At 52.9% G+C, this 21,289-nt stretch overlaps 6 protein-coding genes across 6 annotated transcripts; 3 read left to right on the top strand and 3 right to left on the bottom strand.

Annotated features, from left to right (window-relative positions):
• Positions 1–601: 601 nt before the first annotated feature.
• On the top strand, positions 602–2,105 carry SODALDRAFT_374686 (hypothetical protein; the record flags this gene model as incomplete). Its single annotated transcript, XM_028614691.1, has 5 exons — positions 602–607; positions 739–784; positions 929–1,443; positions 1,516–1,575; positions 1,657–2,105. 5 exons carry the CDS (start codon positions 602–604, stop codon positions 1,696–1,698), a joined length of 669 nt encoding a protein of 222 aa, XP_028470144.1. The 3' UTR covers positions 1,699–2,105.
• A 1,091-nt stretch (positions 2,106–3,196) lies between these two features.
• On the top strand, positions 3,197–8,270 carry SODALDRAFT_269441 (histone deacetylase interacting; the record flags this gene model as incomplete). Its single annotated transcript, XM_028607658.1, has 7 exons — positions 3,197–3,859; positions 4,110–4,210; positions 4,266–4,845; positions 4,987–5,838; positions 5,893–6,336; positions 6,395–7,648; positions 7,725–8,270. The coding sequence occupies 7 exons, from the start codon at positions 3,197–3,199 to the stop codon at positions 8,268–8,270; spliced, it is 4,440 nt and encodes a 1,479-aa protein (XP_028470143.1).
• An 892-nt stretch (positions 8,271–9,162) lies between these two features.
• SODALDRAFT_374684 (acetyl-CoA acetyltransferase) lies at positions 9,163–10,951 on the bottom strand. Its single transcript, XM_028614690.1, has 4 exons — positions 10,723–10,951; positions 10,569–10,618; positions 10,403–10,478; positions 9,163–10,307 (listed from the first exon to the last, which is right to left on the bottom strand). The coding sequence occupies exons 1-4, from the start codon at positions 10,785–10,787 to the stop codon at positions 9,296–9,298; spliced, it is 1,203 nt and encodes a 400-aa protein (XP_028470142.1). The 5' UTR covers positions 10,788–10,951; the 3' UTR covers positions 9,163–9,295.
• A 350-nt stretch (positions 10,952–11,301) lies between these two features.
• SODALDRAFT_341789 (U5 small nuclear ribonucleo protein component) lies at positions 11,302–15,245 on the top strand. The gene is made up of 5 exons (XM_028613052.1): positions 11,302–11,434; positions 11,502–11,638; positions 11,730–13,873; positions 13,975–14,062; positions 14,238–15,245. Exons 1-5 carry the CDS (start codon positions 11,415–11,417, stop codon positions 14,798–14,800), a joined length of 2,952 nt encoding a protein of 983 aa, XP_028470141.1. The 5' UTR covers positions 11,302–11,414; the 3' UTR covers positions 14,801–15,245.
• A 671-nt stretch (positions 15,246–15,916) lies between these two features.
• Positions 15,917–17,019, bottom strand: SODALDRAFT_12903 (hypothetical protein). Its single transcript, XM_028606687.1, has 2 exons — positions 16,646–17,019; positions 15,917–16,532 (listed from the first exon to the last, which is right to left on the bottom strand). Exons 1-2 carry the CDS (start codon positions 16,887–16,889, stop codon positions 16,156–16,158), a joined length of 621 nt encoding a protein of 206 aa, XP_028470140.1. The 5' UTR covers positions 16,890–17,019; the 3' UTR covers positions 15,917–16,155.
• A 286-nt stretch (positions 17,020–17,305) lies between these two features.
• SODALDRAFT_12887 (hypothetical protein) lies at positions 17,306–18,329 on the bottom strand. The gene has a single exon (XM_028606685.1). The coding sequence runs from the start codon at positions 18,032–18,034 to the stop codon at positions 17,522–17,524; it is 513 nt and encodes a 170-aa protein (XP_028470139.1). The 5' UTR covers positions 18,035–18,329; the 3' UTR covers positions 17,306–17,521.
• Between the last annotated feature and the right edge of the window lie 2,960 nt (positions 18,330–21,289).

Raw genomic sequence — 21,289 nt, 5'->3', positions numbered from 1 at the left:
CAGCATCACACATAGTGACGAAGAACTTCCGTGTCCTGCCAAGATGATCACAGCCTAAGTAGGAAACTTCAGCTGTGCACTGGACAAGCTGAGATAGGCCCGTGGCTAGCTGAGTGCGAAGTAATTACTTCAACGGGGACGCCGTATTCCAATTAAGACGACTACTACCCTTGGCTGCTACGTCGGAGGGGAAGGCTGCATACGCGACGAAAGCTGAATTCGGGGTTCTGTTAAACCTGCATTACGAGGGCGTAGTCGCGAAGTATTGACTAGGACGAACCTAAGAGCACTGGACTGTCTCGTGGGGAATTAGTCGTGATAGGTCGATAATAAGAGGGATTAAGGCTGTGAGCATAGAGGAATTATCGGGTCAACGGCTTCGCGTCGCGAGCTGATCGGCATTCACGCCATTGGTTCGCTTATGATAGCAGGATATTGTGGTATGGGCACACGGACCACGACGTGGCCCCTAGGGGATCCATGGCTGACTACCTACCCGGGAGGGGGGGTTTATAGGTCAGAGCTCGGACAGAGACTTTTGCTCTGACCAGAGCCAGGACAGAGGAATTTCTGTTGTAGCTATTTAAAGATTAAGGTGGTAATGGTTGTACGTTGTAAACGCGTTGAACGCGTTGGGGGTGGGGTTTATATACCGAAACTTTTGCTGACCCACTGTATATACCCACCCGGCGCCCGGGGGCTAGCGATCTAGTCACGTGATACTGACCGTCCAGTCAGGAACCGGGGCCGTCGACCCCAACATATGGGTTACATGACGACATTCGTTGGATAGTTGCGTGAAACACCAACAAGCTAGCATCCCTATTATCAACTCGTGAACGTCCAGTATCAGCAAAAGAGACAGATGCATAATCCTCCATAATGAAGCGCCTCACAACACTTTTACTACTAACTTCTTCATCTATAGTTGCAAGCCAGTTCATCTACGTGCCAAGACGGCCGACTGACGAGTCTCTCAACTCCCACCAGCCGCGCGAACAGCAGAAACCCCTCAATTTGCCTGTCATGCCTCCCTCCGACTCGAACCCCGACCCGCATCACCCACCAGCGCAGGGTACCGTCATTCTATCAGACGTCATGAGCCGCGACAAGAGCATTAACATCTTTGCCGGGCTCGCACAAGACATCGACCCTGTCACGCTCCGGCTGGATGACTCCAACAAGAACACCACTGTACTGGCTCCACTCAATTCCGCGGTCGAATCACTGCCCCGCAAACCTTGGGAAGACCCATATGAATACAATAATCTTGGAGCCGATGCGTATCAGGGCGATGAGGGTCGTGAACGAGCCAGGCGCAACCTCCGTCGCTTTGTCGAGGCACACTTGGTACCGCAGAGTCCGTGGGGGGAGAACGAGAAGGTCAAGACCATTGACGGTGACAGGGAGGTGTGGTGGGAATCTAGAGACGGCACCAAATTTGTAAGTCGGTCCCTTGTGTGCACGGGTTGATGATATCTCGTCTGTTTGGGCAGCCCGTTGACTGTTTCGCAGATTCAGCCCGACAACATCGAGGTTGTCAGTGTGGCCAGCGCAGTTGCGAATGGCGAAATCGTGAGTAATTTGACATTCGCGCATTCTATCTCAGCCGTCATCAGTATCACCCATTCAGCGCGCATCGACTAACGGCACTAGTGGATCGTTAAGGATGTCCGTAATTATTCTCAGAGGCCATGATAACTGTAGGCTAGTGCGATACGGGGGGCATAAATCGAATGGAGTTGTTGCTCGTTGTCTCCAGTTCCATGACTGATATCCTAATTATATCTGTATCAGTACGACTGTGCTCAGGATGGCTTAATTTCAAGAGACCCTGTTATTCCGACTGCACAACTTGGGAATTTTGCCCTGGTCTAGTTACGTTCCTCGCGATAACGACAAAAAAACAATGTCGACAACAATAATTATAATCAGAAAAACGATAAACATAATAACGTGGTTTAGGTGGCGATGATGATAAACATGGAGGTTGATCGTGGAGTTTCGTCGGACAACTAGTACCTTAGTCTGTAACACACATGTCCGGTATTCTTCGTTGCTAATTTGGCTGGGCGGGATTCTATCGGCAAGATCTTAATACGCGTCCAATTTCAAATCGTGTTACTGTTAGTCCTAGGAATTCATGTATATGATGGAATATCTGAGTAAAACAATGAGTAGCTTGAGCCATTTCATAAATGTAGCAGTGATGTTTCCTATAAAGCCATTCATGCCTCTTGTCGTCTCCTGCCGATTTATTGTACTGCTACGAACCGTGTATTAGTCTTACCCCCTAACACACAACCCTCTACATAGACCATCCGGCTGCTGGGATATTGAACGTGTCACTTCAAGAAGTATCGCTTACGAAGCACGCCAAACTTAGTGGACGAATGTTAAGAATCTGGCTAGGTGAATATCTGCTGTCGGCTAAATAAATCTATCACAGCCGTTTAACTGCTCGAGAGACCCCACACTCGCCCTTATACAACAGAAATACATACGGTGCCTTTTACGTACGGAGTTAGGGCCCTCTTTGCTCTAAATAGGGATATGATATCACGGCGTTAAATTGTATCACTTAATTATCACCCTCGTCGTCGTCGTCGTCGTTGGGACGTTGGAACATCAACATATATGGCCTCGTGCACTGGCCAACTCCATATGCCTGACTAAGGTGGGCACAACCACAATCATGGACATAGGTGACCTCATCCAATAGACAAGGACCCGATAAGAATGCCAAGACGCTTTTACGTTTTTGCGACCACCGAAGTCTTGCCGGCTCGCTGCCACAGGGGTTTCTATCTTTGTACGCAGACGAGTGAGCTGGGTAATAAAGGCAGCCCGGCCTCATCAATTTCCCCCCCCAAAGCGTCAGAGCTCGCCCACAATCCCGAAAGCTCCTCCGCCAACAAACCCCAACTGACCGTCGAGAACGCTGCCGCTTTCAATACTCTCCTTCTGAAAGAAACATATGTGCCTTCTCATGTAGAGGCACAGAAGCAACAAACCCTCTAGTTGTAAGTTGGTTTCGCTGGATCCGTTGCGCTCGGGTGAAGCAAAGGCTTTCCCCGTCCACAGCGCACTATCGTCAAGCACGCACTCTGGCTGTTGCTATGGCATTCTTGTCGCCACGAGGACGGTATTAGATTTCTGATATGATCGTTGCGTTAGGCGTTCGAGCTACCCGAGAATGAACGCAGAGAACATGGACGACACAGACGTGTTCGAGCGCGAGGCTGACAACCGTCGCCGCCTGGTCCAAGCCGCCGAGGACCTTGACAGGAGAGAACGAGACCAAGAAGAACGACGGCAACGGGAAGGGTTTCAGCCTGGTCCTCCACATCACAGCAACGCTGGCTCGATACCTATTCACCAGCCTGTCGCGTCGAGGCTGCCTGGGGCAATTCACACCATTCACAGTCCAGGTGGTCTGCTTGCGAACCACGGCTCCTCCGGTCCGCCCATGACTCTTGGAGCGCCCTCAGGGCCTGCCAACAACTTTGGCGGGCCCCTTCAACCGAACTCAAACCGTCCTCTCCCACACGGCGAGCCGAATAACCCGTCCCAACACCAGATGTTCGCCCCCATCCCCCACGCGACGAACCCCCCGAGCACGAGTACCGTCCCGCCAGGCGGCCCCCCTCCTGGCTTTGGGGGCTTACTCCAACCGAGGGAGCCTCACCAAGCACTACAACAGAGCCACTTTGCCGGTGGCGCTGGCCCCACCGGAAGTGGTGGCAGCGGTGCCAGCAATGGCGGCGGGCCACAAGGCGGCCAGCCTCCAACTCAAATGCAGAATAACCAAGGCCAAGGCCCTGGAGGGCTGGCCCAAGGACAACAACCGATACTGAACGTAAGTGCAACATTTCTTTATCCCAGCCCTGGCCCCACTCGATTCAGCCTCGTGGCTATCCCGATGCTTGTCGACCGGATGTCATCGCAAACGGATCGCAAGCAGAGATGAGAAAGCTATGAGTTCAATTACGTTTTCTATTCATCGGAAATCTCCGTGTCTATTGAACTCGCAGTCTACTGGCGACAATCAAGACACACAAGCCACTTGCGAGTACCCATTCAGTAGTAGCTGACTTGTGCAATTCTAGGACGCACTTACGTATCTTGATCAAGTTAAGGTCCAGTTTCACGACCAGGCGGACGTTTATAATAGGTTTTTGGACATCATGAAGGATTTTAAAAGTCAAGCGTAAGTCTTGACACTCACAACGCGCGTGAGAATCGTCCCAGCTGACTTCTTGCAGCATCGACACTCCAGGCGTGATCAATCGAGTATCAGAGCTCTTTGCCGGCCACCCCAACTTGATACAGGGCTTCAACACGTTTTTGCCACCAGGGTATCGGATTGAGTGTGGTACAGGAAGTGACCCGAACACTATTCGAGTTACGACGCCGATGGGGACTACAGTCCAGTCCATTGCAGGCAGGGGGAATCATGCTGATGGCCCGCATGCCCATCCAGGACCTGGACAGCCTCTGTTCGGTCAGCGCGGCGGAAACTGGCCGCAGCAGCCACCCCAACACAGCATTGAAAGCCCCGAGGCCGCCTTCAGCACGCCGGTGCAGAACGGCGGGGGTTTCAACAATCACCCCCAGGGGCTTGGTCCACCTTTCGACGGTCATGGTCCTGGACATCCGTCGCGCATGCCAAATCAGGCACCTGTTGGGGCGCCCGCTACAGCCGCGCCACCTCCTCGTAGCACACACACGCCAACTCCCGGTGCTGGGCCTGGGATGAACGGCAACAATGCGCAGCAGGGAGGACTGGAACGTCGGGGTCCTGTCGAGTTCAACCACGCTATAAGCTATGTCAACAAGATCAAGGTCAGTTGTCGCTTTTTTCACTTTTACTTTTCCCTTTCCCTCCCCACATTCTAACTGCTTCAACCTTCCTACATCAAATGCTGCCGCTCAAAATTTCATTGTTTTTTGGGGTATTTGTACTAAAGGGCTAACCACCCGTAGAACCGATTTCAGGACAAACCTGAAATTTACAAACAATTCCTGGAAATATTGCAGACATATCAGCGGGAACAGAAACCAATCCAGGAGGTCTACGCCCAAGTTACCACGCTCTTTCACAGTGCCCCAGATCTGTTGGAAGATTTCAAACAATTCCTCCCCGAGTCGGCCGGCCAAGCTAAAGGCACACCCGTTCGACCCAATGACGACGTCCCTGCTCCCGTAACCATGACCCTGACTCCCCAGCCGGCTGTCCGGGAGGGTCAGAAGATGCCGCCTCTTGGCAGCTTCGCGCCGCCTGCGAGCGCCAGCAAGGAGAACAGCAAGAAGCGGCCCCGGGCTGACAAGCACACACCTGCTCCTGCTCCCGCTCTCGCTGAATCTTCCGCTGCGGCGAATAACCGAGTCGTTTCAGGGCCTCCAGTACCCGCCACCACCAATAAGCGAGTCAAGCTCGCCCATAAGCCCCTTGCCACCGATGGCCTGACCATAGAGCCCTCACTGACCCCCGTCCTACCCGAGCCTATGGGCCTTTTGACTGCGACTACTACTCACCAGGAGGAGATTGCTTTTTTCGAGCGCGTCAAGAAGTTCCTTGGTAATAAGACTTCGTTCAACGAATTCCTCAAGATATGCAACCTCTTCAGCCAGAACATCATCGACCGCCAAACCGTATATCAAAAGGGCGCCGTTTTTCTGTCAGCAAACCCGGAGCTCTTGCACTTCTGGCGGATGTTTCTGGGCGTGGACCACAAGACTGAAGTGGTCAACAATCGGCCGGCACCGCCAAGTGGCAAGGTCTCTCTGAGTAACTGCCGCGGCTACGGCCCTAGCTACCGACTTCTTCCTAAGCGTGTAAGTATGGCATCTTCTGCTTCGCCGGTAGGCCTTGCTGATCTGTTCTCCCAGGAGCGCCTTAAGCCTTGCAGCGGGCGTGACGAGCTGTGCAATTCGGTACTCAACGACGATTGGGCCTCCCATCCGACTTGGGCGTCCGAAGACTCCGGTTTCGTTGCGCACCGTAAGAACGTCTTCGAGGAAGGACTGCACCGCATTGAAGAGGAGAGGCACGATTACGACTACAACATTGAGGCGAATATCAAGTGCATCCAGCTCCTTGAGCCTGTTGCCCAACAGATCAGTGTCATGACTCCTGCTGAGCGGGAGACTTTCGAGATGCCAAGTGCGCTACGTGGCTCCTCCATCCCCATCCTGAAGCGAGTCTGCAAGAAGATCTACGGTGTCGAGAAGGGTCTCGAGGTAGTGAACGACTTGTTCGCCTACCCCCTGAACGTCGTGCCAGTTGTTCTGGCGAGAATGAAGCAGAAGGACGAGGAATGGCGCTTCTCTCAGGTTGGTTTTCCACACCTGCATGTTATTTTCCGGATGCGTGTTTGCTAATGTCTGGCAGCGTGAATGGGAGAAAGTGTGGCATACCCAGACCGAGCATATGCACCTTAAAAGTTTGGATCATATGGGAATCCAAGTGAAGCAGAATGACAAGCGGACTCTTTCGGCGAAACATCTGGTCGACGCAATCAAAACGAAGCACGAGGAGCAAAGGCGGCAGCGCAGCCTCACTGGAAAGGCACCCCGTCATCAATTTGCCTGGCATTTCGATGATAAGAAAGTTATCGTTGAACTTTTGCGCTTCACGATGCTGTACGCAGTCAACAGCGGCCAGCACAGCATTCCCGAGAAGGAACGTATAGCCGATTTCTTCGAGACTTTCCTTCCTGCGTACTTCGACATTCCCGAGGACGAGTATGACGGCCAGCTTCCCAAAGTCCAGGACTCGGAGGAAGATGACACGGAGGAGGCGGTGCCTACTGAGCTTACTCATGGTCGGAGTCGCCGTAACGGTAAGAAGGCCGATCTTCTCCGCGGCGTTCTTGACCCGGGCCGGAACGGCTCCAAGCCTCGCAGCCAGAAGGAAGACAGTGCCGCCTCCGGCAGCAAGGAGACGACACCAGATGTCGGCTCGGCTAACGAGGAGGAGATGCCCGATGCCCCGAACGAGAACCGTGGCCCCGTCGTTTCAAACGAGCGCTGGCTCTCTACCGTGCCCCAACCCGTCGTCACTACGGGTGACGATTCGGTCCTCGCAGCCGATGGTGACCTGAGAGCGGACGGCTCTTTCGCTCGGCCGTGGTTCAACTTCTTCTGCAATCAAACCATCTACGTCTTCTTCAGTGTCTTGCAGACACTGTATAGGAGACTCAAAGACGTCAAGGATAGTACCGAAGATGTTTCCGCTGAGATCGCTCGTCTTAGCCGGCCCCGGGCAGCCCGAGACATTGGCTTGACGGAGAACCCAATGAACTACTTCGCGCCCGATGACGATCCGTCTACTTTCTGGCCGAAGACCGTGGAGTTGATCGAGGAATATATCGGTGGCGACATCGACGAGGTTCGCTATCAGGACGTCCTCCGCCACTACTACCTGCGTAACGGCTGGAAGCTCTACACCATTCAGGACCTGCTTAGGATACTGTGCCGACTGGCGTTGACGTGCAGCTCGACCGACTCCAAGGAGAAAACGTCGGATCTCATCCAGCACTACTTGAACAATCGGGAGAACGAGACGAATTGGCACACGGAGCTTGCAGCTAGGAAGTTTGCCGAGAAGTGTGTGAAGGATGGTGAGATGTTCGTTATCAGCTGGGTAAGCCTAATGCCCACCTCAAGTTTGCTGTCGTTGCTGCCGCCATGGATTCACTAACGTGCATTGAACCCTATAGTACCCCAGTTCGTCCGAGGCGCATGTTCGCTGGCTGCAGCGGGATGAGACCACCTTCTACATGGATGATCTAAAGCAGAAGGAGCGGTGGCAATACTATATCTCCTCGTACATGTCGGTCGAGCCCACCGAAGGCGTCCCCCGGTCGCGGCTTCAAAAGACCGTACTGGCACGGAACCTTCCTGTCGGCGAAGACAAGCTGGACGAGAGCCATATTCCAAAACCGCTGGCTTACGTCGAAGGCCTGGCGCACAAGATATGTCTGAACTCGCTCAAGATGGTGTATAAAGAAGGCACTTCCGAGTGCTTCATCTACGATCAGTCAGCGAAGGACGACGAGGCTCGCGCTCGGCGTGCCCTAGTCATTAAAGCGCACCAAAACAGGCGCAAGCAATGGATGCGGGAGAAGTACGTCCTCAACAGCAAATGGATGAAGGATATGAACCGCGCCGACGTCGAGAAGATTAACGATCAGTGGGTTCGGTGGATCGAGGATGGTGTTCCGCCTCCGGCTCCCGATGATGACGCCATGGATACCACGAAATAGACGGCTTCAAAGATCATGAGAGCCACCAATCTCACGATTCTGTTGCCCACAGGCTGAAATTGTCGGATGGGTATTTCGAGACGACCAGAAACAACTGTCGAGCACAGCCTATTCAACTTGGTCATAGAGGAACGGAGGGCAATTTGACGTGACGGAAGTCCAAAGGTGCAAAAAAGGAGGGATGATAATACCATGGCATTGTCTGAGGCTCCTATATACCTGTTCTGTCTTCTGGCACTCGGTACAGAGGAAGCTGGCAAAAGTCATGATATACAGGGTTATACAGTGGGCAACGGCGTGCACACCTAGGGCTGTGTGCTTGGCTAGGTCTGGTACCATTGCAAGGGTTGCTTTGCTTGATGCTTTGCGTGTTGTTCTTCCCCTCTGCTGGGGATTTTCTCTTGTGTCTATCTCAAGCATGTTTGTTTTTTCTTCTTCCTCTTCTGGCCCCGAAAGGAGGCAAATCGGTCTTCTTCTCATGGCGTTTTACCGCTCCTCACAACTGGGTCTTATCGCTCAACACTGAGCCGCAAGCACAGATGACACGGTTGTCATGGACGCTGACATGACAAGACACCGGGGGGGTTAAGAGGCCTCCGTGTACAATATTTAAGACGGTTTTGCTAAGCAGCTTCTCGTACAATGAATTATGGATGCCATGTTTTAATGAGTAACTGTTCGTGATGTGCTTCTCACCTACGGCAGGGTCGCTCAGCCACAGGGATTTTGACCATGATCGGCTTGTGTAATTGACCGATTGAAAAGGAAAATTCTGTCTATTAAAAGGGACCGCAGCAGTCTACTGTTGCGTGATCTCTGGATTAGGACATCGTTTTTTTGGGGCAGTCATCGTCATGCGCCATATCATCGTTGAATCATTTATACCCGATACCCCCGTCCGGCCCAGGCATTGGACGAGAATGCCGGAATACCACGAGCTGAATAAATGACGTGGCGGGGTCGGTCATGTTCCATCCCATGTCAAATGTTTTACTCCAAGCAATGGTGCTGATGATGGAGTCCAATTATTGCAGGTTCTCAATGACAAGGGCGGAGGCACCGCCGCCGCCGTTGCAGATTCCAGCGACGCCGATCTTGCCCTTCTTCTCACGCAGGACGGTGGTCAGAGTGGTGGCAATGCGAGCGCCTGAGCAGCCAAGAGGATGGCCAATGGCAACGGAGCCGCCGAATACGTTGACCTTTTCAGGGTCGAGGCCGAGGATCTTGATGTTGGCGAGGGCGACCACCGAGAAAGCCTCGTTGATCTCGTAGTAGTCGACGTCGTCGGCGGATAGGCCGGCGTGGGCGATGGCCTTGGGGATGGCGAGGGCCGGGGCGATGGTGAAGCGCTGGGGCTCGCGAGCGGCGTCGGCCCAGCCGCGGATCTTGGCCAGGGGGGTGACGCCGAGCTCCTTGACCTTGGCCTCGGACATGAGGACAACGGCGGCGGCGCCGTCGTTGATGGGGGCGGCGTTGGGGGCGGTGATGGTGCCGCCATTGGGGACGAAGGCAGGGCGCATGGCACGGAGCTTGTCGACGTTGAGGTTCTTCACCTCGTCGTCGCGGTCAACCTTGACGGCGGGCTTGCCGCGACCGCCAGGGACCTCGATGGGGGCGATCTCGGTGGTGAAGACACCAGCCTCGGTGGCTGCCTGGGCGCGCTGGTAGGTGTTGATGGCGTAGTCGTCCTGCTGCTCGCGGGTGATGCTGTACTCCTGAGCGCACAGCTCGCCTTGCAGACCCATGTGCTCCTTCTTGCCGTAGGCATCGGTGAGACCGTCTTTCAGGACGCCGTCGACGAGGGTCTGGTCGCCATACTTGGCACCGTTGCGCAGGACGGGCAGATAGTGCGGGGTGTTGGACATGGACTCGGTACCGCCGGCGACGACGATGGAGGCGTTGCCAGTCATGATGGTCTGGGCGCCGAGGATGATGGCCTTCAGGCCCGAGGCGCAGACCTTGTTCACAGTGGTAGCAACGACGGCCTCGGAGAGGCCAGCGCCTATGGCACACTGGCGAGCAGGAGCCTGTCCAAGACTTGTAGGGAGTCAGTTTGGGTATTCGCTAGCTGGCAGGGGGACGAAGAGCGGTGTCGAAGATGGGCAGAATAAGGAGAAAGGGGAAAGTCGTACTTGGCAGAGAGAACATTTCCGAAGAAAACCTCCTCAACGTCTTTGGCCTTGATCTGGGGAACACGTTCCACCGCAGCTGCAGAGAATGGCGAGGCCTGTGTTAGCTTGGGTCGGAGAACTACTGAAGAGCGAGCGAGATAGGGGAAGGGACATGACCGTTGTGTACCTTTGATGGCATGGGAACCAAGCTGAGTGGCACTCAGGCTGGATAGAGAGCTATAACGAGGAACTGTTAGCACAGTTACACGGAAAGCAACAAACCTTGACAGATGAAGATGGGCAGGAGGAAGAAGATGAAAAAGACAGTAAAGGATACACACCCTAGGAACGAGCCCACGGGGGTCCTCGCAGCAGAGACGATGTAAACGGGAGGGAGGTTGGCCATGTTGACGGTGGCTATGTGAGGAAGTTGGAAAAGAAGTCGTGGAAGGAATTCAGAGCTGAGAAGAAGCGTCTCTGTCGGTTGAAAATGTCTGTTGTCTAGGTCTCCGACACCGCCAGTTTTGTTGAGCTCTTGTTTAAGCGGTTTGAGTGGTCCAAGTTCCTTCCTTGAGCAGTCAGTCCGCCCCTCGGAGGGGGAAGCAACGTGGGGTCGAGTACGGAGAAGTTACCCTGGACAATGCCCCTGAACCGCCCCACACGGTGAGCCACCGGCGTGGCGTTAGTGTGGCGAGCTATGTTTGTATGTCTTTCCGGCCACAAAAATTCCTAGGTGGGGCCGTGCTTACGAAGTACCTTACGACGTACCTTACGAGAGTTACTCGAACTTCTCAATAAGTGGAAAGGCTCACCAAGCTCACCAATCAGCGCATAGTTACTGATCAGCCTTGGACCCACAAAGTAACAAGGGTCTTGGAACTGCGACAGCCTTGCGTCCCATACAAAATAATCTTGTACGCAACGGTGTCGGCGTCATAGGCTCATCAGGCCAATTCGCGACGACAAACGCAGCAGGTCATCCGCGCAACGCGTTATAGTCGAGGATTCTCAGTCGCAGTCCTCCCAAGTCAAGATGGATGACCTATATGATGAGTATGCGAACTGTGTCCAGTCTCTGGGTCTGAGGATCTTTCAATCTCTAACATGTGCTGCTCTCCAGGTTCGGTAACTTCATCGGGGAAGAGGCTGGCTCTGAGGAGGCCTCGGAGAGGGGGATCGATGCGGGGGACTACGTATACGGAGATGAGGCAAGCGAAGCGCCCGGGACCACGGGCCAGGAACTCATGGAAGTAGACGGTATGTGCGACCATTGAAGAATGAAGTTGAGAAGAAGTTTCGCAGCCTTGAAGTTCTGACCTGACTCGATTTTTTTTTCTTTCTCCTCCAGATGAAGGGCCTTCAAATGCGATCATCCTCCACGAGGACAAACAATACTATCCCACGGCGCAACAAGTATACGGAGAAGAGGTGGAAGTGTTGGTTCGGGAGGAGGACGAGCAGCTACTCACGCAGCCGATCATCGCCCCCATCGAACAGAAGAAGTTCAACATCGAAGAAGCCGATCTGCCTCCCGTCTTCTTCGAACGCAGCTTTCTGACGGATTTGATGAACTTCCCCGACCAAACCCGCAACGTCGCCCTGGCCGGCCACCTCCACCATGGCAAGACGGCATTCATGGACATGCTCGTGCTCGAGACCCATGACATCTCGGAAAGGTTAGACCGGAGGACAGGGAAAAAGAAAGAGGAACAACTACGGTACACGGATATCCAAATCACCGAGCGCGAGCGAGGCCTATCCACCAAGGCTGCGCCCATGAGCCTGGTTTTGCAGAGCACCAAGGGCAAATCGCATCTCCTGAACATCCTCGACACTCCTGGCCATGTCAATTTTGTGGATGAGGTGGCCGCCAGTCTCAGACTAGTTGACGGCATCTGCTTGGTCGTCGATGTGGTGGAAGGGGTCCAGGTCAACACGGAGCAGATCATCAAGCACGCCGTGCTTGAAGACATTCCCATGACTCTGATCATCAATAAGATGGACCGTCTGATTCTCGAGCTGAAGCTGCCGCCCAAGGATGCGTACTTCAAGCTCAAGCATGTGGTTGAAGAAGTCAACACGGTCATCGAGAATACCATCCCTGGCAAGGGCGAAGCCAGACGTCTAAGTCCCGAGAAAGGCAACGTCCTCTTCGCCTGTACCAGCATGGGGTGGTGCTTCACTCTGCAGTCCTTCGCCAAGATGTACGCCAACACGTATGGAAACATTAATGCCGACGACTTCGCAAAGAGGCTATGGGGCGATGTCTACTTCAATCCCCGAAAGCGAACCTTCAGTAGGAAGCCGGTGGATGAAGGCGCAAATCGATCCTTCGTCAACTTCGTTCTTGAGCCGATTTACAAGATCTTCACGCATTCGATCAGCGACAGCCCCGAGGACCTGAAAAAGGTCCTGGCCACTCTGGGCATCTCACTGAAGCCATCGCAGTACAAGGCGGACGCCCACGTCCTGTTGAAACTCGTGTGCGAGCAGTTTTTCGGTTCCTCGACAGGCTTCGTCGACATGGTTATCCAACACATTCCGTCGCCCAGCGAAGGAGCGGAGAAGTGGATTCAAAAGTACTACACGGGGCCACTCGACACCAAGGTGGCTGAGAGCATGAAGTCCTGCAACCAAGACGGGCCCCTGGTGGTCCACGTTACCAAGCTTTTCAACACGACCGATGCCAAGAGTTTCAACTCGTTCGGTCGGGTTCTCAGCGGCACAGCACGCCCCGGCATGCAGGTCCGCGTGCTCGGTGAGGGTTATTCGCTGGACGACGAAGAAGACATGGTCATGGCAACCATCCAAGACGTCTATATTGCCGAGACGCGGTACAATATTCCGACCGATGGAGTGCCGGCCGGCAATTGGGTCCTTCTCGGCGGAGTAGACAACTCCATCGTCAAGACGGCGACAATCGTGCCTCCCAAGTTGGACGATGACGAGGACGCATACATCTTCAAGCCCATCACGCATTTTACGGAATCGGTCCTGAAGGTGGCTGTGGAGCCTGTCAATCCCTCCGAGCTGCCCAAGATGCTCGACGGCTTGCGCAAAATCCAGAAGAGCTACCCTCTCATCGTCACCAAGGTGGAAGAATCGGGAGAACATGTCATCCTGGGAACGGGGGAGCTGTACATGGACTGTGTCCTCCACGACCTGAGACGGTTATACGCCGACATGGAGATCAGGGTCTCTGACCCGGTCACCAGATTCTGCGAGACCGTGGTTGAGCAGTCGGCAACCAAGTGCTACGCCATCACGCCAAACAAGAAGAACCGAATCACAATGGTTGCCGAGCAGCTCGACAAGGGCATCTCGGAAGACATCGAGTCAGGGAAGGTCCGGATTCGTGATCCCATCCGTAAGACGGCCAATTATTTCGAAGAGAACTATGGGTGGGACAAACTGGCAGCCAGGAGCATATGGGCATTCGGCCCTGATGAGATGGGTCCAAACATATTGCAGGACGATACTTTACCGTCTGAGGTGCGCTCCTCTCTCATCACACCCCCACCCCCCTCTTTTCTTCTCCTTGTCCTTGACCTCGTCTCCCTCATGCTGTATACATCTCGCTCACATCTTAGCAGGTTGACAAAAAGCTTTTGACAACCGTCAAGGAGACAATCCGTCAGGGATTTAGCTGGGCGACTAGGGAAGGACCTCTTTGTGAAGAACGTAAGTTGCCTAAAACCCACTCTAACATTTCATGCCTTTGCCCCCCTTTCCCAGCACCCGAGCCCATGGGAAGATCTAGTTTCGTCCAAGTCAGCAGACTCGGCCTCGTACTAACCCCCCCCCTCCTTCGTTCATCGTGCGTCATTGGGGACTTGTACTAACTTGTTCCGTGTAGCCATCCGAAATACAAAGTTCAGGGTCACAGATATGACCCTAGCATCCGAAGCTATCTTCCGTGGCGGTGGTCAGATCATCCCCACCTCACGACGCGCATGTTACTCCTCGTTCTTAATGGCATCCCCTCGCCTGATGGAACCACAGTATGCCATCTCGGTCACCGGCCCTGAGGATTCGGCTACCGAAGTATACACAGCGCTAGCTCGTCGCCGTGGACACGTGTTGTCCGACGGCCCAATCCCCGGCACGCCGCTCTACCGAGTCAACGGCCTGCTTCCCGTCATTGATTCGTTCGGTTTCGAGACGGCCCTCCGGATCCAAACGCAGGGGTCCGCCATGGTGAGCCTCGTATTCGACAGCTGGAGCATTGTTCCCGGCGACCCTCTCGACAAGAACGTCGTGCTCCGCCCTCTTCAGCCTGCCAATGCCCAAGCCACAGCGCGTGACTTTGTGCTCAAGACCCGGAGGAGAAAGGGACTCAGCGAGGACGTCAGCATTGCGACATTTTTGGAGCCGGAATTTTACCAGACTCTCAAGGAAAATGGAACTCTCGGTGACTAGTTTCAGGCGTCTGAGGTAGGAAGGAATGTTTTGGGGGGTGGGGGGTTGCTTTTTGGGAGTGCGTCGGTCTTCGACGACCGGCAGTTGAAGCAGATGAAGAAATCGTAACATGTACTCCAGCTCGATTTGGGATGGCCTGATCAGGTGTCAGCAATCGTCAGGTGTGCGGATGAGGGTATGCCCACCCAGTCTGAAACTCACTTCTAGTACACGATGTGTGCCAGGGCGGCTCATCAACCCATTGTTGCTGGACAGAACACTCTTGACTTTTATTATTCACATACTAGGAGAGAACTGGGAAAGTGGACGACCAATCTGTTCACATGGACAACATCCTTTGGGCGTAGGTACGGGGGTTTAGGATGCAATTAGCAAGTAAAGGCGATCGGAATATATATTATAGTAATTTCAAGGCCCAAGATCTCTGTGGCGTGAATATCTGCCCAAGAAATTATTGCTTATCAGGCGTTATGAAGCAGGTCGAGTGTAGCACAGTCCATGCTCGCTTTACACAGCCCCTAAGCACCATTCTCCCCTTACAGTGTCTTACGTTCTGCATCCACTGCTGTGGTGCATTGGGATCAAGAGCATGGTAGCCAGATCAGTGAAATCAAACTTGGTTTTCGATTCATCATGGTGTACGGGATTTGGTTGTATTGGTAACGATCATAAATCTTCCCCAATGCTCCCACCCTTTGTTCAGGCTTCGACATATCCTTGGGAATGGCTGCCTCAGTTAACCTCCGTTTTACTTTACCCCAAAATAGCGGCGCACGCGCTAGGACTCCTTCGGCGGAGGAGGGGAAATAGGATGTAGGCCGGGTTCGATCGTGGTTCGGTGGCGTAGGTGACAGGCCGCTTTGCAATGGCATGCACATCTGGCGGGACCTTTTGTTCTTTCTGATACATGTCCAGGAACATGTCCAGCCGGCCTATGTCGGAGCCATATTTCCGGAGGCATGACATTCCATAGAGCAACAAGGTTGGCTGGGTATGGAAAAAAATAAATAATAGCGAGAAGCCCGCCGAGACAATGTTGAAGTGAACTATTATCTCGTATGCTCATGGTAACTCGTCAGTCCGGAGCTCTTCGTGAACGATCAAACGTAGGTGCCTAGCAGACCATGGCATTTAGCTAGCCAAAATTTCTACATTGAGCAGCGCCCGAGGAGCTGATCTGCCGAGCAAATGAGAGTTTTTCTTTATGATATTCCCATTCTCATTGTATAGCTGCAGAATTGAATCGTCGCCGATAAGCTTGACTGTTACGATCCAGGGCTTGCCATCGGTTGGGGCAGAGTGGCATCTGGACCATGATCCTCTACATGGTGAGGAAACGAGTGACAGGAAGACAATCAGACGCAAGTTTCGAGCATTTTGTCCAGGACTCCCCTCAAGGTTTCATTCTCCATAGCCGCGGCGACGCGCTCTTTGTCCGCGAGCTGTTTGTTGACCTGATCGTCTTGGGAGTGGGTTTTCTCCTTGATCCGGACATCGACGCGGTAGTTGGGTGGCAAAGCTTGCTCTAGGCGGACCCGGATGCCCAGGCCGATGACGGTTGCAAGAGAGCAGTGCGTGATGGTTGGCGTGACCTCGACCCGGACTGTCACCAGAGTATTCGGCTCTAATGGAGTAGAAGGGGGACGCGTGATGTAGATGTCCGGCAGGTTAACAACTGCTAGTTGGCCCAGGGAGAGCGGATGTTCTGGATCCGAGATGGTCGATATCAGATCTATCAAGATGTAAGCCAACCGGTCCGCCCAAGGAGTGGGTTTCGGCTAGACTCCATTCTTCTGCGTTACGGTTCTATAACAGAAAGTCCCCCAACAAGTGGTCGAAGCTTACCATAGATTTCCTGCTCATCGATGGGTTCTTGCGTGAGCCCATCTGTGTCATCCAGAGGACCATCGAACCAGGCAACATCGTCAGTGCCGTAGAGTGGAGATAGATAATCGGGCCTAGCCAGTATAATGTGGTCGTATTGATGTTCTATGCCGGTCTTCCCTGTGCTTCTCTTCTTATTTTGTCTCGTAGGGAGCTCGGCGTGGCTGAGAATGGTTGGGTTTGCGTTCTCGACTCCTCCGTCCATGACTGCCGCTCCTTTCTAGCTAGTCAATTCAAAAAGGATCAACTTTCTCAGCTCTTATTCGTTTTCGAATCCGGGATTGATGTGTGACTCTGCGTGTTTGTCCCCGTTTGTGGGTTGGTTTGGTCTCGTGTGGCGTCAGGGAATTTCTGTGCATTTGCTTCTTCAAAGCCATTCACCCCTCCCCCCGCATGTTGTAATATTAGTCAGCGAGGCGATGTCGCATCCGACATTCCACGACCATCTCACAATGACTAATCACTGACCGAGAATACCCGACCCTCCTTGGGGCATGAGGAGGACTACACTATCTTATGGTGACACATGGTGGCGGTCATGCCAGGACGATTACGAACAATACGAAATTACCGATAAAACCACAAGGATTGGCGGAAGGCAAGAATTACGTGTAATCAATAATTAGTCCATAGTTGACGCCCCCAATTATGCGGATCTCGTCTACATATGACGGCACTCAAGTACCCTGTCACATCTGTATTGATCAACGTACCGTGCCGGCAAGGCGGCAAAATCCGAGTCGTGATAGCAATCTCAGTCCCTCGCTCTCCACCGGGGCCTGATCTCGATAATGCGATACGCAATATGCTATCTCCGATATTTCTCATTTCTATGGTTCATGCGCTGGAGCCTGACAGCCGTAAAGATAAGTACAAACTAATTATTTCATTTCCAAGCATGGGTTCGTTCGCATGGTTCGCTAAGCTTCCTGTTAGTCGGCAGTGGGAATTAAAAAAAGGAAAGGGGGGACCCGGGCGCGCAAGTCGGTACGGATAAACACGTTGCGGTCGAGGAACCCTGGATATGGCACATACCGTACGTTGTATTCGTACGAAGTACCTAATTAGAACTTTAATGCATGGAAGCGTCCTCAGAATGTCCCAGAAGCTTTCTAGAACCAATCTTCTTCGCATCAGGTCCACGTTGCTAGCGAAACGGGCCCCCCAACGAAAGGCAGATAACCGTCTGGTTGCGGTCGGTTGAGGTGGAGATACGGTCAAGATCGGGTCCATAGGGCCGCGAATGCCGCTTCTTCGACCGGCGCGACTTCTGGAAAGGGGAAACCCTACCAACGGGAAAGCAGATCTGCCCGATCGACCCGGCAATACAAAAAAAAAGGTAAGCAGCATTGCAGGGCTTGGGACGTTGCGAATAAGGCGTGCGTTTCTGGAAAACGAACCAAGAAGTTCGATGCATGCAACCCGCAAGGTTGGGTAACTCTAAAGGAACATCGTTCAAAGACGGATGCCTTCCTTATCTTGTCTTGCTTGACCTTTTCCCGTGAGAGCAGCACCCAGGGTAAGACTTGAAATCTGGACGAACGACGGGAGCGGATCGGATGTAATTACTCCGTACATGTGACGCAGCCGTGGCTTGCGTGCAATACGGAATAATCCTACGGGTTCGCATTCACCGGCTGCAGAGGGGACAGGGAAAAGCGACGGGAAGCACTCGAGTCCGAGACGGTCTACTTGGTAACCGTGCCTGGAAAAAAAAAACAAAAAAATGAAAAATTGAGGAAAGGGAAGGAGGGTGGTTGGGGGAATGGGGCGTCCAAGTATATGGCCCGAGCGGAGAACGGGTTTTCCGGCAGATAGCGACCTTATAAGGTACGTTGTAGTTGGTCAAAATCAAGTTGACCATGCCTACCTAGGCTCGGACCCTGAACCCCCTGTCCACCCCGGCTGACTTTATCTCCATAAGACACGTTCTCTCGTGCTGCGATTGCGAAATATGAGAATAACGCCATATGCGCCGAGTACTTCCTAGATATGTACGGAAAACTCGCAGTATCCAATGTCTGTGGCAAATCTAATAGTTTTCTTTTTGTTCTTACTTCACGATTTTAATGAATTCAACGGTAACTTCCATGCAGACTTTCTCCATATGGCAGGGGTCTATGGGAGTAACCGCGAAATAGTCCGAGCCGGGTTGACGGGATGCGAGAATGCGAGAAAACGTTGGAAGATGCGAGGGGATCTGGATGCGCATGTGACGACGCGATAGAAAATACATGATGTTCGAGCCCAGACCCATCGGATCTGATCAAAGTAAACACAGACAAGACACAAACGTCAGCCGGGAGAATCAGATGTCGTCTGAAACCACCAGGGTAGCAGCTCCTGGCCGACTTGAGGGAAAAGCGTGTCGCTGGAGAGGAGCGGCGGGATGGACATGTATGCTGTGAATGACGGAAGGTGAAACATCTGTCGCCTTGTCATTTTAAGGGAAAATCATCTCACTCCTTGGGTGCAGTCATTTGATGTGCAGTGGTTTGGCATCAACTCTTCCTGGAGATTATCTATACCCGTGTTAATGAGTCCGGGTGTTCGTGTTCCGCTGGGCTGGCATCCGTCGACCTGCCTTTACCGTCGATTCCTATATCGTGTTGTTCTTCCTCTTCCTCGGCAATGTGGGTACGAAGTAAAATTTCATCTAGAGGGGGAAAATATTAAGGTAGACGACGAGAGACGAGAGGGAAGAGACTCTGACATGTGACGTATGTATATACCCTGGGCATCTAGGCTGAAGGCTCACTCCCTCAGGGGGAACGCGGAAACGGGGAAATGGGGAAGGTTGTCACACAAAGACTAGGCCTTTGTCTCCAGGTTCTATGTTCTATGTACAACGTATGTAATCCGCCCCCACCCCCCCTGAACGTATTGCCCGGTTCCATTTCGGCAGGATGTCTAGCTGCATATCAGGCGACCCAAGTGGACCCAACAGCTTCCAGTACCAGTCATCGCAGCTCATCGGCCTCGAATCCGACTGGAATCGTTATCCTCTTCAGTATTTGTACTTCGTAGGTATTCGATTTGGCTCATCCTTATTACCTCAGTTATAGGGTCATTGGGCACAGAGTATTGTATTCGTAAGAAGTAGGGTCGCATCCACGCGTCCAGTGGTACCCTAGCAGCACCCAGGGTGAGCTCTCGACCTTTCGAACACCAACACTTTGACAAATGGAGCACCGTCATCCCCGCCGCCTACGATATACGATACATGGCCCCCCCGCCCCAAACGCTCGAACGGAATTGAGTTTCGACGGCAATTCGGGTTGTCCACTTGTCGGGGCGCTCGTGACTTGCAGGTCAAGACTGTTCAACGTTGCTGGCCCGCAAGGGGACAGTGGGTACCTTAAGTAAGGTGCTTAAAGCCCGTGATGGTATAATGCCGGTCTGATGCCTAGCAGGTGTCACGAAGTAAGAATGTAGCAACTTGACGGACTCTTGGCCTCCAGGGGTAGCGGAAAAATGCGGCTTAAAGCTTCGCTGAGAACCACGAAATACCCAAAGACTGCCGTGAAAGCTGGAGGGAATGATGGGTAGTTGAGGGGAAATACATACGGCTCCCGCTTCTCCAGTCAAAAAGAAGCAAGATGACGATCCATAAGACCTATGAACACTAAATTTTGGTTCCCGACATCGTGCAGGTGCAGCGGCTGATGGACTCGTTGGTCCAGTTCATGGTTGATGGGGGAATCTCGGGGAAGAGAAAAGGATCGAAGAAGTGGAGATCGGGGTACTGGATGAGCTTGATCCACAGAGACACAGAACACACTTCCTGCTCGTGATGCAGAGGCCCGCTCTATAGCTGCGTCGCCGATCGATGCAGGACAGTAAAGGTAGGTAGGTACCTTTCCGTTTCCCCCTTGAATTTGGTTCGTTACGTTGCAACTGTGGTGGCAGAAGGGTTAGGGCACACTGGCTGCGAAGTAATTCAGGTAGGTAGACCATCCTCATGCATCATTCATCGTTTGGACATTGCGTGCCTGCGGTACTTTCCGCATAAACATAACGAGATGGACACGCCTACAAGATCATTTTAAATTAATTGCAATGGCAATTGATGATAACTTCAAGCCCAGGTCCTTTGGTTTAGGCGGCAGGCATCTTGTCTCGACAAGGATGAGATATCCTTTCAGAGATGGACAGCCAACCTGCAAAGTCGTAATGCCCCTAATTTATCTGGAGACTTTATCTGCCAATATATTGCCCATGCCCTGGAGATCCTGGTGGACGGTACTAATTGTACTTTTCAAGTACTTACCTTAGTATTGGGACGGATGCTTCGAGTCCTCTCTTAAGGTACTGGATGGGGGAAACGACACGCCGAGACTAGGTACTTATGTACAGACAAGGTACCGATGGAGGTGGCTGGATGCTCAGGAACATCCTACCCCATGCAGAGCCCCTCGTCTTAGGGCAGCCACACCACTGATGAGTTGCTCGTTACAGGCGTTGACAGGCCAGTATCTCCGATGTAGAACGCATTCGTACTTCGTACGGATACTCCGTAATACCCTAATGTTCTCGGCATTCAATACCTCAGGTACCTAAGGTACCTTAGAATTTCCCGTTCGTTACCTAAGGTACCGTATGTAC

Source organism: Sodiomyces alkalinus, assembly GCF_003711515.1.
Source record: "Sodiomyces alkalinus F11 unplaced genomic scaffold SODALscaffold_1, whole genome shotgun sequence".
Lineage (NCBI taxonomy): Eukaryota > Fungi > Ascomycota > Sordariomycetes > Glomerellales > Plectosphaerellaceae > Sodiomyces > Sodiomyces alkalinus.
This window is presented reverse-complemented; position numbering and strand designations above follow the sequence as displayed.

What these genes read in the sequence shown, in the direction of transcription:
- SODALDRAFT_12887 (XM_028606685.1), bottom strand. Translation starts at nt 18,034, where the DNA reads ATGCTGCTTACCTTTTTTTTTGTATTGCCGGGTCGATCGGGCAGATCT.
- SODALDRAFT_374684 (XM_028614690.1), bottom strand. Translation starts at nt 10,787, where the DNA reads ATGGCCAACCTCCCTCCCGTTTACATCGTCTCTGCTGCGAGGACCCCC. An exon ending in TGGTTCCCATGCCATCAAAG is followed by an intron (nt 10,479 to 10,568) that starts GTACACAACGGT and finishes CATTCTCTGCAG; the next exon opens with CTGCGGTGGAACGTGTTCCC. An exon ending in GGAAATGTTCTCTCTGCCAA is followed by an intron (nt 10,308 to 10,402) that starts GTACGACTTTCC and finishes ACTCCCTACAAG; the next exon opens with TCTTGGACAGGCTCCTGCTC.
- SODALDRAFT_341789 (XM_028613052.1), top strand. Translation starts at nt 11,415, where the DNA reads ATGGATGACCTATATGATGA. An exon ending in ATGGATGACCTATATGATGA is followed by an intron (nt 11,435 to 11,501) that starts GTATGCGAACTG and finishes GCTGCTCTCCAG; the next exon opens with GTTCGGTAACTTCATCGGGG. An exon ending in ACGATACTTTACCGTCTGAG is followed by an intron (nt 13,874 to 13,974) that starts GTGCGCTCCTCT and finishes ACATCTTAGCAG; the next exon opens with GTTGACAAAAAGCTTTTGAC.
- SODALDRAFT_12903 (XM_028606687.1), bottom strand. Translation starts at nt 16,889, where the DNA reads ATGGACGGAGGAGTCGAGAACGCAAACCCAACCATTCTCAGCCACGCC. An exon ending in CGATGAGCAGGAAATCTATG is followed by an intron (nt 16,533 to 16,645) that starts GTAAGCTTCGAC and finishes ACATCTTGATAG; the next exon opens with ATCTGATATCGACCATCTCG.